This window comes from Myxozyma melibiosi (genome assembly GCF_037950935.1).
Source record: "Myxozyma melibiosi strain Phaff 52-87 chromosome Unknown BZA70scaffold_1, whole genome shotgun sequence".
In the NCBI taxonomy this organism is placed as follows: Eukaryota; Fungi; Ascomycota; class Lipomycetes; order Lipomycetales; family Lipomycetaceae; genus Myxozyma; species Myxozyma melibiosi.
This window is the reverse complement of record NW_027042915.1, coordinates 3,445,261-3,458,238: the sequence shown is the minus strand read 5'-3', so window position 1 is coordinate 3,458,238 and position 12,978 is coordinate 3,445,261. Positions and strand designations below refer to the sequence as shown.

At 50.0% G+C, this 12,978-nt stretch overlaps 4 protein-coding genes across 4 annotated transcripts; 3 read left to right on the top strand and 1 right to left on the bottom strand.

The window, feature by feature from the left end:
* The first annotated feature begins 847 nt into the window (after positions 1–847).
* BZA70DRAFT_273693 (SEN1 N terminal-domain-containing protein) lies at positions 848–7,750 on the top strand. Its single transcript, XM_064911871.1, has 5 exons — positions 848–1,447; positions 1,542–1,757; positions 1,816–5,523; positions 5,593–5,802; positions 5,874–7,750. Exons 1-5 carry the CDS (start codon positions 1,299–1,301, stop codon positions 7,555–7,557), a joined length of 5,967 nt encoding a protein of 1,988 aa, XP_064771457.1. The 5' UTR covers positions 848–1,298; the 3' UTR covers positions 7,558–7,750.
* Positions 7,704–8,395, bottom strand: BZA70DRAFT_50357 (uncharacterized protein). The gene has a single exon (XM_064915159.1). It carries the CDS (start codon positions 8,206–8,208, stop codon positions 7,849–7,851), a length of 360 nt encoding a protein of 119 aa, XP_064771456.1. The 5' UTR covers positions 8,209–8,395; the 3' UTR covers positions 7,704–7,848.
* Positions 8,396–9,589: 1,194 nt separating this feature from the next.
* Positions 9,590–10,840, top strand: BZA70DRAFT_273686 (uncharacterized protein). The gene has a single exon (XM_064911870.1). It carries the CDS (start codon positions 9,697–9,699, stop codon positions 10,516–10,518), a length of 822 nt encoding a protein of 273 aa, XP_064771455.1. The 5' UTR covers positions 9,590–9,696; the 3' UTR covers positions 10,519–10,840.
* Positions 10,841–11,266: 426 nt separating this feature from the next.
* Positions 11,267–12,223, top strand: BZA70DRAFT_50214 (camp-regulated phosphoprotein/endosulfine conserved region-domain-containing protein). Its single transcript, XM_064915154.1, has 3 exons — positions 11,267–11,567; positions 11,633–11,716; positions 11,778–12,223. Exons 1-3 carry the CDS (start codon positions 11,523–11,525, stop codon positions 12,012–12,014), a joined length of 366 nt encoding a protein of 121 aa, XP_064771454.1. The 5' UTR covers positions 11,267–11,522; the 3' UTR covers positions 12,015–12,223.
* Positions 12,224–12,978: the final 755 nt, after the last annotated feature.

Below are 12,978 nucleotides of genomic sequence, written 5' to 3'. Positions count from 1 at the left end.
TAGTACGCCCATAACCAAAACTCGAAACGCCTCGTCAAACAAGTGTAAAGTCTGTTTCAGAAGATTGGTGGATGGGTCGATGGTCTCGTCACAGAGATCTTCCTGAGAAGACTCTTCCCACTTCAACGTAAATGAGAACACCAACGACTGGATATGGGTCAACGGCAGATCACTCTTTGATTGGCTGAGGTGTTGATTGATGTTCATTGATTGAGTATTGAATGTGGCTGCAAATTAGCATGCAATAATAATTTCTATTCCAACTTGGAAGATCAAAACAGAACTCACTGGCAATAGTATATGTCTTCCCTGCTTCTAATCTACCCATGGACGCGTCCGAGGTCGAAACGTCGAGTGGCTGTAGACCCACCTCGCTCCAGAACTGGCCCAAATATAGTCAGTAAGGCTGTATATTAATCGATTGTTATAGACAGACCACAGTACTTGAGCTTTGACAAGGGACTGCGCGAGAGCGAGAGTGAAGTCGACTCTGCCGACATCGATATCGTGTTCGGCGGTGATCTCGACAGTAAGCTACTTCTCCAGCTCGTTAGCGAAATGTAAACAATGCATTAGCAGTCACGCTTCCTTACGCGTGTATTATTGATAGGTAATATCGTATATGAGCGCCAATCTTGCAAGAACTTGAACTCATCAGTTGAGCGTGGCAGATCAATTAAACAGTAGAAGTCCGTCGCGAGCGACAGTCGTCGCGACCGTCTCGTATCTTCGCTTCGAGTCAGGAAAGGAGTGATCAGATAAAATGACTCTGGAAGCTTCAACCGAAATACAGGACTTTCCATTGAAAAAATGGCAAGCAAACGCGTTGCGAATGCAAAATCAGCTCTGACAATTTACCAAAACAGCAATCCAGCAGATGACGCGCTTCACCACACTGGTAAACTTCCTCACGTGACCACGCGCGACCTGCCGGTCACGCTCGGACATCGTTCACCGCGAAGTCTTGCAGGCATCAACTCTTTTTTCTCTTTTTCCCTTTTTTTCCTTTTGTCCTTTTGCTACTTCCTTGTTGCGGGCGATTTTGCTGTCGCTGTGCAGTTCACTATAGAGGATCCACTCCTTGTGCATTATTTGTAAGATCACCGCTTCTATGACTACCGTGGCGGGTTTTCTGCCGGCCCGTCTTACGTTGGCTTCGTCCCAACCAAAGTTTCCTTCATCGACTGACATTGGCGTTTCATCAGCGGATTAGAAGTAGCCCGCCCCCTTTTACAACCGTATGAGTCCGCATATACAGAAGGAGTGACAAAGGCACACGACTACTGTTTTTGTGAGAAATGGCGACAGCAAATACCGCGTCCAGCAGTAAACCTGCTGGGTCAAAACCAGTAGATGAAGAATTGGAACGCGTGACCAAAGAGATCAAGGAGTGCAAGAAGGTGGATGACCCTGTAAAGATGGAAAAATGTCTCCAGGACAGTTTATCGTAAGTGCTATGTACCGTAGATCATTCCAGTAGTCGTCACTACATGAGGTGAAGAAAGGTGTCTGGCTAACAGAAAGTATTGCGTTGTCTCTAGATATCTCATGGTTCTACCTTCGACCACTCACTTTTTCTGTAAAAGTCACATTCGGATAGTCGCTACCCACGTTCTTCAAATATTTGCTTTTGACAACACTCCAGAACTCGAATGGCTAAAAACCACCCTTGCAAAACAGCTGCAGGAATGCTATCTATGCGTGAAGGCGTACCACAAGGAAAAAATTCCACTTAAATTGGAAATGCTGGATCAAGGGTATGCACTGAGCTTTTCGAATAAGATTGACGATGGCCTGAAGCTAATTTTTCCGCAGGATCGACGAATCTGACGTTGAAGCATTTGTTAATGTTCTTGAAGCATGGGATATCGAACGCGTAACAGCGACGCTGCAGCCGTCTGCCGCCAAATGCGAGGCGGCTTTGAAAGCTGATCCGAAGAAAGCAATTGAACCGGCCGTTATGTCTGCCAGCTTCAACTCGGTATATGAGTGTCTCTATGCTCCCCATTTCCTCCTGGCGTCGAAGGAGCTGGCGAGTGTCTTTCGGGTTCTGTTTCTGGGTATTCAGAACGGCGGTAGATTTCTCAGGCTTCCGAATAACATTGTTCCTGCTATGATCACATTCAGATTCATGCATGACGAGCCAGAGTATGTCAGATGGGCGGAGAAATCACTAAACATCTTGACGAACAAGGTCACCGCGCAGGACTTTGATTCCTGCGTTCACCGGGCATATCAAGATTGCGTGCATAGCTACATCGAACGCCGGAACAGCTCTTCGGAGGATATTGTGAGATTTTGGAAGGGAATGTACCGCTTGCTGACAGCGCTGACGAAGCCGGTTATTCTTCGTCATTGCTGCGGATCCGGCGCTGGTAACGGTGGTGCATCCGACGACAGTATTGTCAAACTTGCCTGGAGAGACGTTCAGGCCTCGCCAAATAGTCTGCCTACGTTATTGCATGCATTTTCGGTACTTCTCACCAAACTCGAGTCAGATATGTGGCCTGTGTCGTCCCCGTTCATTGCTACCTCGTTCACCGATATCATCTTCAGCGATTCCTGTAGTGCAATCTTTGAGAATGCGCTACGGGAAGTTGCCTCACAAGCTCAGAAAATCAACGTTTTGCTGGAGTGGATCTGGCCGTTCATTCGCTCGGTATCGGGATCCAACAAGCTCAAAGTATGCGAGCTTCTGACAGCAAGACTGCTCGGAAAATACCAGGATCCAATGAAATTTGGAGTGGCAAATGATTATCTGCGTTCCCGGCTTCTACTAGCTGGATTTAACGTTTTAAAGCTGTTGCTGGATTTTGGAAAAGCGGATAAAAATGATCTTTTCCGATCGTCATACTCGGTTGACAAGATCATGCGTCGAGAGAGTAGGAACTGCGCAGAGACTTATGCCACTCTTTTTGTCGATCACGCTAGCCGGCCTGCGAGCGAAGGAGATGACCCTGAGGTCAAGAAGGCTGCCATGGACGTCGTCGTTGCGTGTATTGCGGTCGACTGCATTTCAATTACCGAAGAAAGCGAACACATGATTGCGGAGGTTCTTGCTTCAGCAGCTATAAAGCAAAAAGACGTCACGCAGCCCGTGCTGGACGAAGCGGATAATGACGCTGTAGCTGCTCAATCCCAGGAAAGCACGACCTTCTGCTTCGGCGACAAGTTCTGGGGTCTTTTGCAGCGACGCCTGCCGGAGGATGATACCGATTTCGCACTGACAATTATCCAGAGTCTGGGAAAGACCAAAATCTACCTTGCTGAGACGATAGACAACATTCGGATCAACAACGAAGCAGCTGGTGGCAGCAATGCTTCGAATGCGACTTCACAGCTAATCGCGCTGAAAATACAAAAGTTCAAAAAACTGAGCAGCTTGATCGACAAATCGTTGTTTGCGGTCTCAAAGATCTTACAGCATATCAGTGATTTCAGTGCAATCAAGCTTCAAAAGCAGCTCCTAGCCGACCGCGAATGCGTCGAGGTCCTGCTTTCATGTTCGCTTTCGCCCCATTCGGCGTTATCGCGTACCAGTCTTGAGATTGTTAAGCAAGCCTATGACGCGGAGGGTAGAATGGAGTCCCTTCGAGGATTGTTTTCGTCAAACCCGGCTTTTGTTTTGAGCGGATACGTATCTACTCTGAAGAATACAGTCTTGACAGCTGTGCTGACGGGTGCCGGACCAGTTCCAAAATTGGTGCGGATGACGATGGATATCAAAGATCTTATATTTGATCCCCGCGATGGATATATTGCGACGCACAACAGCGCGATTGCGGATAAAGAAGTTCGCGCGGCTACTCGCTCGTTCTGGGACGCGACCTGGAGATCTCTGGCTTTTATCTACAAGCGGACACTGACATGGGCTCGGGCCTATCCCAAGGACATGATGGTTGATTACATGCGCGATATTCTGGAGCTTAGTTCGCAGCTGTTTGACAATTATCAGCTGCTAGAGCAGGCACTTACTACGAATGTGGATGGAGGAGTCCCGGTGATTGACTTGCAGACTATATCGCCATCCAAACCAACTGCAGTAGGGATCGAGATTCTGAATGTCCTGATTGATCCACTTCGACAAATGTCGCCGTGGCTACGACTTCAGGACACGGCCCTGCTGGAAATGTGTGTGCACCTTGTCTGCGGTCTATTGAAAAAGATGCATACGGCTCATGTCGAGGTTCCCAACGACATTCTGAAGCGACTAGACAAGCTATCTCACAAATCAGAAGTCAATTATAACAACCTCACAGACGGTCAATGCTATGACATCGTCATGGCGATCAGCGAGTTTGACTATCAGCTGATGTACGACAGAGCCGAGAGCGCCGAGAGCGATGTGAAGTCAGAGCCCACGGAACAAGTGAAGTCTGAACCCAGCACAGCTACGAAACCACACGCAAAGAGCAAGGAGAAAGGACTAGACAGCTGGCTCGAGAGAGGTTCTACGTTGCAATCGAAAAGTGCCGCGCCAAAGGACCCCAGGCAGCATGCCCTTGAAGCCGCGTTCAAGCAAGCTCAGGATGAGGAAGCTAAAGCCGAAGCTATACTCAAGGCTAGCCGGCTCAATACTGTCAGACAGAATCTACACGAGCAGCGTCAAAGGATGGCTGCGGCTAAGGCTGAGAATGAGGTAATTCATCCTCCTCGTCCTCCTGGATTCAGAGTTACCGAGACCGCTGGTGCTGCCCCACTGTCGAGGGTTGCGGGGGCTAAACATGCTGCTCCCTTAGCCTCTCTTTCGGACGACAGTTCTGACGAGGAGAGTGACGATGACATTGACTCTCTGTTCACGCTGGCCAAACACAACCGGCCAGCAGTCAAAGGAAATACTTCTTCGGCGATTGCGCCCATGCCTCTACGCGTGCATTCATCTGTGTCAGGAGTAAGGAGGCCGTTCACGCCTCCGGCAATGTCAGAGAAAGAGAGGTCAGAACGCAACATGCGGGCGCGTTTGCGCGTGAATATGAGCGCGCTGTACCATCGGATCCTTAGATGGGACTATCACAGTGAGAGCGATCTTCCTTCAGACGAATTCGGAGGGGATCTTTCAAAGTATAAGCCGATTCCGAATAAGTTTAATTCCGCGATGGAGTACAAGGCCGTGTTTGAACCGCTATTGATGTTGGAAGCTGTCCAGAGTATCGTCAAGTCCAAGATTGAGAAGTACGATAAGCCGTTCAGATTGACGGTTAACAATCGCGCTTCTTGTGATGACTACATTGAAATCTATGCTTCCTTGGACTCCAAACTACTTCCAGTGCTCAAGATCGGAGACATGGACGTTATTGTCATCACCTTCATTCAGGAGGAGCAAAATCTGAACATGGGTCAAGGTTTAAAGGGACGGCCTGCACAGTGGCCGAGTCCGAAATATCTGAATTGCATGGCAAAGATCAAGGAGATCAAGCGATCACATAACGAGTTATCGGATATGGTTCTACGCTGTCTGCCTAGTCCAGAGTTGGCACGCAATTTGCTGCCCAAAACTGAGCTCAACGGACTGCGAGTCATGAGGTACGTGCTTTCGTTTGCATTCCAAAGAGGTATATTCAATTATTCATAACTAACTTATCTTGTATGAAGTATGACTACGATTGAGAGAGAGTACAGCTCTTTACAAGGATTGCCATACTATGATCTGTGTGATCAGATTTTGCAGGCTCGGCCTGCGAATATGGTGCGCGCCGAAGGAGCTAAGATCAAGAGAGCACAGCAGATTTACAAAGTGAACGCTCCTCAGGCCGGAGCAATCATTGGAGCTATGGAAGCCACTGGTTTCACGTTGATTCAAGGGTAAGTTGAGCAGCGATAAGTTCTAGTAGTATTCTCAGTTTTGATTTCCAGGTACTAATGCGTCTCCAAAGTCCTCCCGGAACCGGAAAGACTAAAACCATTCTAGGTATCATTGGCGCCACGCTTTCGACCACCAAATCGCGCGGTATCCCGATCGGTATCCCCGGCCAACGTGCGCAGGCACCGAAAGAGCCTGCTACGTTAGAGCAGAAGCGGATCTTGGTTTGCGCGCCTTCTAATGCTGCGGTCGACGAACTGGTGCTTCGGTTGAAGGGCGGAATCCGCAATTCGTCTGGCGAGTTTTTCATTCCGAAGATGGTTCGACTTGGCCGGAGTGATGCTGCTAATCCCGCGGTACGCGATCTGACGTTGGAAGAGCTCGTTGATGCAGAGGTTGCCAAATTTGAAGATGAAAACAACAAAAAGAAAGGAATTTCGATTGACAAGTCCAAGACTTTACGCGAGGAACTAAACGCGGTTCTTGCCGAAAGATCCGAGATTGACGCGCAGCTGAACACGACTGAAGACGCAGCAGAGCGCGCGAAACTGCGCGAGCGACGGGATGTTTTGCATGCGAAGAAAGCGGCACTCGGACAGAAGCTCGACGAGGAGCGCGATCGGCACTCGGTTGCGGTGCGGGCTAGCGAAATTGAGCGGCGAAGCATTCAGGCGCGGCTTGTGACTGATGCGGAGATTTTGTGCGCTACGCTGTCTGGAGCCGGACATGAGTTGATGGCATCGCTTGCGTTGACGTTTGATACTGTTATTATCGACGAAGCAGCGCAGTGTGTTGAGCTATCGGCGTTGATCCCGTTGAAGTACGGTGCGACGCGCTGTGCGATGGTCGGAGACCCTAATCAGCTCCCGCCTACGGTGTTGTCGCAGACCGCGTCCAAGTATCTATACGAGCAGAGTTTGTTTGTCCGGATGCAGAAGAACTACCCGTCGTCTGTACACTTGCTGAGTATCCAGTACCGAATGCACCCTCAGATCTCAAAGTTCCCCAGCGCCCAGTTCTACCAGTCTCGCCTGATTGACGGCGACGGCATGGCTGACCACACCGCTGCGCCCTGGCACTCGGGCGCCGAGCAGTTTGGACCCTATCGTTTCTTTGACGTGCACTCGCGAGAGCAAGTCTCCAAGACACACTCATATTCCAATCGAGCGGAGGCTGAGTGCGCGATAACGCTATACAAGCAGGTCTGCGACACGTTTCCGGACGTGAATTTTGAAGGTCGTGTCGGTATCGTGACGCCGTATAAGGAGCAGCTGCGAACGCTGCGGGAGACGTTCATGCGCGCGCTGGGTCAGACTGGAATACAGGGCATTGATTTCAATACTATCGACGGTTTCCAGGGACAGGAGAAGGATATCATTATTCTGTCGTGTGTGAGAGCGCAGCCAGCGGGATCAGGACGAGGAGTGGGATTCATTTCCGACATCCGACGAATGAACGTCGCGCTGACGCGTGCAAAGTCCTCGCTGTGGATTATCGGAAACGTCAGCAGTTTGGTCGTGAGTGATGTGTGGAGGAATCTGATTGACGACGCGAAGAAGCGAGGACTGGTTTCGTTCTTTGACGGTCACAGGGTCGTTTCGGGAAATTACGAGTATGCCGGTCCTACCGCCGGATCGTCATCTTCTTCGTCCGCAGCTAAGAGTGGCAGTAAACCCAAGGTTCCGCAGAAGCGGCCGAAAGCGAACGGTGAGGCCAACGCTTCAAAACACAGGAAACTTAATGACGAGAAAAAGTAAGGTGCCTGACAGCGAAGCGCTCACCGGGCTCGCTCACCGGGCTACATTCTCCCGAGGCATGAGAAGAAAATGGAGAGAAAAAAGACGAAGAAAAAAGATTGTTAGTCTAGTTTCTGTCTTTCCCTATCGAGAAGGTTATCTTCAAGAGGGATGCATACTTTGGAGTGCTGTTAAATAAAATTAATTTGTGCATATATATTCACGTCAGTGATTGCTAGCATACAGTAAGTCATCGTCTGTTCGTATTGTTCTCAAGTAAAATACAACAAGTCACTATATTTTGCTTCGTCTTCAGTGGCAAGCAGAGAAAAAGATATATACCCGGCCGCTGGTGGATGGTATGTTTACATTGCCAAGTACGGAAAGAGGACGGTTTGCGTCCCACTTTTCGCATTTCGCCTGTATCGGAATCTTGCCGGGATCCAGCTCAACGGTCTGCTGACGACGAGTCTCTGGATAGGGATAGTCTCGGCACTGGCCGGAAACTAAACTGCATTCGAGAGAGAAAGAGAGAGAAGTAACAGACGCTCGAGACAGGAAGGCAGAAACAGGTTGATGCTCTCGAATACGACGCGCTGGAGTTCCAGGGTTGGTTCCAGGAATTAGCGCAAAGCTCTGACCGAGAACTAGTTGAAGCTGAACGAGGAGCATGCTGCAGAACGTGCAACAGAGCCCGGACCGGATGGGGGTTTTCCATGCTGAAGAATGAGCGAGAGGTTGAAAATTCGACGCCAAGGTATCAACTTCGAATGGGTAGCAAAGAGCGAGACTGTTGGTATTCTAGCATCGTTCTAGCAGGTCTAGCAAGTTCCGGTCTCCGACCGAGGGCGACAGAAGAAAGTATACGAGAGGATGGCGGTGAGTCACCGCAGCTGGTATCTTAATATGCGGAAGGGGTGAAAACAGTCTGCCGGTTCCAGTTCAAGCCCCACTTCTTCACACGTACAAGGCATGAGGACGCATCTGATCCAGCAGAGGCAGCAGAGAGAGAAAAATTTTCAGAGAACCAGTTGTGATGATTGACGATGCATAGAGGAGGGCTGGAGAAGATAGCCACAGCCACGCGTAGGAGATCAAGCAAGTTGATGAGCTACACTGCGGGCGATCAGCCACCTACGCAGCACATTTACAAGATGGCTTTCTATACCGGTCCGGTGAAACAAGAGCAGACCAACGCATCATCAAGAGATATTGCGAGTCTAGCGAAATCCAAAGCGCCACAGAACGATCGAAATGAAAGAGGCATGCGACAGAGAGAGAAAGAGGTGGGCAGGTTCGGTGAGAAGTTGAGTTTTCGCAAAATCAGGCTGCCATGACGTGCTCGCCCGCGGTGACAGCGCTGCGAACGAACAGCGAATATGAGAGGAAAACAAGTTGATGCAAAGTATTATTTACTAGCAAAGCAATGTAAAAGACTTTGTAGATTTACAAGACGAGTACACAGTATGCTGGAAGATGGTATGGGAGGGACGGCCAGCGCTATCTGAAGCTGAGGGAGATCGGCCAGAGGCGGATCTGGCACGCGTCCTGAGACTCCCCATCGTCGCCAAATCATCGCCCGAGTAGATCAGCTTTCGATCACGACTCTACAGCGAAGAAGAGAGCGACATAACAGAACGTAGACTTGATATGAAACTCAGGAAATACAGCGCAGCAGGCGCAACAGGCGCATTTGTTTCCCACAGTAGAGCGCAATACAGCTATATTTTGCAGAGCCCAAGGCGGAGCACTTTCTAAGGCGAAATCCAAAAGTAGCGCACCTCGAAGCTGGACCACGCAGTCAATTTCCAGACAGTGCAGCCGATCCCCGGGCGACTGTGCACTTCGACAAACTTCCTAATTGAGCCAAGTACGCCGTCGCCCGCCGAGAACTGGCGAGCACGCCATCGCCAAAGCCTAAAGTTTACGCGTTTGGAGCTTCAACTGCGCAGATTTAGTGCGATTTATTTTGATTAGTGATTTGTGCTAAATGCACCAACGTTTGGGCTTTAAACCGGGAAAATGATACTCTCCTCCTCACCCGCACCAACCACACTCCTGCTCGCTTTCATTCAAATCCCCCCCGTCCCCGCCCGGCCCTTTTCTGTTCTTCTTGCTCCTCTTCTTGACTCCTTTTTCCGTTCTCTACACAGCTGCACAATGGCATACTCGAGCCACCGCGGCATCAACGTTTCGCAGTACATTGCAAACCTGAACTCCGTTGAGCCCGCTGACTTCGTCTCGACCGCGAAGACGGACGATATCTCACTCTTCACCAACACTCAGTTCTTCGACTTCGACATGGGCCGCTCTACCGACGCTGGCGTGGCCGGCGACGACTCTCTTGTGTTTGATGGATCCTCTCTCGAGCAGGACCGTCGGCGGCGCGCTCCTGCCTCTCAGAAGCAGGCTCGGGTGGTCGATGCTGATGCCAAACAGCAGCAACCTCAGCAGCAGCAGCAGCAGCAGCAATTCAACTACCTCCCGGGACACTTCCTCGAATACCCCGAGGCTGCTGGTCTCGACGTCAAGTTCCAATCCAATCCTTTGGCTGCCGAGGCCCACAACCTGTACGCTCCTCTGCTGAGCGACAGTGTTCCTCTCAGCCCATCGCCGGCACCCACCCCTGCCTCAGAGAGCGTTTCCTACGTCGGATCTCCTGCCGTCAAGCGGCCGGGGTCGCTCGAGGATGCTCAGCGCTTTGCTGCTGAGGAGGACAAGCGACGACGCAACACTGCTGCCTCGGCGCGATTCCGTATCAAGAAGAAACAGCGCGAGCAGCAGATGGAGCGGGCTGCCAAGGACCTCCAGGACAAGGTCCAGCAGCTCGAGACTAAGGTCATGCAGCTGGAGATGGAGAACAAGTGGCTGAAGAACCTCGTTGTCGAGAAGAACGAGGCCAAGGCTGTTTCACAGATTATGAACACCCGGCCACAAGATGCTGCTAGTGACGAGGCACAGAAGAAAATTTCCTCGGAGTAAGAAGCTGTGATGAAAGCAGATGAACGTGGTGTTCTCAATCGGTTCTCATTACATCTTGTTATCTCGTTGAAAAAGTTTTTATATATGTTTACTGCTCTCTTTTTTGTGCTTTCTATGCGTGGAGTTTCTGCTTTTTTTCTTTCATCATCCTTTACTCTCTTTTACGATCTACGATGTATTATAAAAAGTTCTTTTTGGTCTTGCAGTTCGGACGATGCGGTCAGTATATTTACTTGCTACAATCGCCACGCGGTCTTTAGATTGAAACGCGAACTGTTATGTTTATAAATACCACTAATAAAAATTCGAATATATCAACTATCAACTATTGCAAATGTCTGTGTAGGTTTTAGGGCAGGATTGAGCTGACGAGAAATTTGCCGCTGCCCTGCCCGGCCTGATCCGCGACCCCAGAATTAGATTGGTTCGCACATGCTCAATATCAGCTACTAAACTGGTGCCAAGCTGCCGATCACCCGACTTTGGCCACATGCGCCGTCAGACACCTGGAATCGAACAGCGCAAGTCGAGCAGACAACCACGAGCAGGCAGCATTCAGCACAGGCGCGGTGGTGAGCACCCTCGTCGCTCGAGATCGCGCACCACGTGTGGAGCTGTGTGGCCGCGGCATGTATTCACGTGACCGGTAGACTGATGTGACGTAGATGTCGCGGTGTTGCGACGGTTAGGCGATGACGACGATCAAGGCCGGCGAAGGTCACGGTACGTCGCCAGATCGAGGTCACAGTTGCTCGTTGAGTCTTGTTTTATTGCGTCCCGCCGCGAGACTACTTATTCTGCGTGTGAAATTACTGTCTGCTGCTGAACAGTTGCTTATTCTTGCCAATTAGTAGACCGTCGCGTTCTGGTTGCGCTGCTGCTTCTTCGTCACCCGAGAAAGTTCTCGGTCACATCTCAAAACCTGTCGTCTTCCCTCGAGATCTCTATATCGTTCTCCACCGATAACCACAGTCCCCATCCCTATCCGCCACCCGTCTTCAAAGATGTCTTCACTGGACCCCGCCCGCAACAACAAGGTTGATATTGCCGTATGTGCCGTCCGTGTCTGCTTTATCACCTCAATGCCGTACTAACGCCTTCTGCTCCTTGCTAGTCGCTTTCCCCGGAAGAGCAGCGAATCCTGAACATGTATGGCCGTCTCCCATCGAGCCATGATATCATCCAGAAGAAGCTGAACGTATGAACCGCGCTGCCTAAATCAAACACTATCTGTACCCACCTAACGCATTGTCTCGCAGGATCGGAAATACTTCGACTCGGGCGACTACGCCCTCTCCAAAGCCGGCAAGGCTGCTTCCGCCGGCGTCACAAGCATTGGGTCGCAACATCCCGTGCCAGAGAACATCCCACACTCGCATTCCAGCTCATTTTCTGGCCCGTCAGGGTCAGCTGGTGGGTCGCCGTCCCAAAGCCAGATGCAGTCGCCGGTGAAGGAAAGCAACTTGGTGTACGAGACTGACGCCGACCGGAATTAACGTGCTTGCTTTTTTCTTTCTTGTTCTTTGCCTTGCGTTTGCTATGAATCGTTGATAAGAATGTTTGAAGAAATACCGAAAATTTACAGCGATTGATACTGGTGGTTCTAGCTACTCGGTATCACCTGATTCTCTAGACACTCATTATATGGTTTTCGGGGCTCACGATACCTATGTACACTCGAGTATCAGAACAACTGATTCTCTTTTGTTTTATCTTTTCACTATCTCTATGTTTTGCACGTTGCTTGAGTAACTCTTGATCTCTCTAAGTCGTGTATTTGTTTGTGCTCTGTTTCCATGTTTTGTTTTATGCAACAGTTCGGCGTCGGGTATCAAGGTACTTACTTGATCGTGTTTTTTACTCTTATATATACATTTTCACAAAACGGAATATCTGAATTCAGTGCAAACCATCACTTGGAAGCTACTTTGACTACGTTTCGGATGTAAATGGGTGGCATGCTTTATTCAAGATGCTAGAATGAGCATAACGCCCTTTGCTCTTCGTGTCTGCGACATACATCTCCACCTCTCAGACTGGATTCATATCGACCAACCACTCAGAGCAAGTGAGCCAAACCACCTCTCACTCACCGCTCTCACTCACCGCTCTCCTCACGCGTTATCGTTCGGCTCTGCCGTTCGGGTCGAACGGTCTCCGCCCTACTCGGCGGCGTACGAGGCGTCCAGATGGCGCTTCGCTCTGCGTGGATCTTGTAGCAGTGGTAATAGATTCTAGCGCGGAAGGCTTCAGGTAAACCAAGGTAAAGAAGCTGGTCCGCGTCGTCGTAGAACGTTCGAATATTCATCCTAGTCAAAGATTTAGTAACAGCACAAAGTACAGCGAACGGTATGGGTATATTCACATTGCGGTGGTCTGCTCCAGATCTAGTTCGATAATGTACTGAAAACACTCAAGAGCTTCTGCAGATAGACGGACTATAATGCACGGCTCCTGATA

Coding starts and splice junctions, on each gene's coding strand:
- BZA70DRAFT_50214 (XM_064915154.1), top strand. CDS start 11,523: ATGTCTTCACTGGACCCCGCCCGCAACAACAAGGTTGATATTGCC. Junction 11,568..11,632: donor ACAACAAGGTTGATATTGCC/GTATGTGCCGTC, acceptor GCTCCTTGCTAG/TCGCTTTCCCCGGAAGAGCA. Junction 11,717..11,777: donor TCATCCAGAAGAAGCTGAAC/GTATGAACCGCG, acceptor ATTGTCTCGCAG/GATCGGAAATACTTCGACTC.
- BZA70DRAFT_273686 (XM_064911870.1), top strand. CDS start 9,697: ATGGCATACTCGAGCCACCGCGGCATCAACGTTTCGCAGTACATTGCA.
- BZA70DRAFT_273693 (XM_064911871.1), top strand. CDS start 1,299: ATGGCGACAGCAAATACCGCGTCCAGCAGTAAACCTGCTGGGTCAAAA. Junction 1,758..1,815: donor TTGGAAATGCTGGATCAAGG/GTATGCACTGAG, acceptor ATTTTTCCGCAG/GATCGACGAATCTGACGTTG. Junction 5,524..5,592: donor AACGGACTGCGAGTCATGAG/GTACGTGCTTTC, acceptor TCTTGTATGAAG/TATGACTACGATTGAGAGAG.
- BZA70DRAFT_50357 (XM_064915159.1), bottom strand. CDS start 8,208: ATGCTCCTCGTTCAGCTTCAACTAGTTCTCGGTCAGAGCTTTGCGCTA.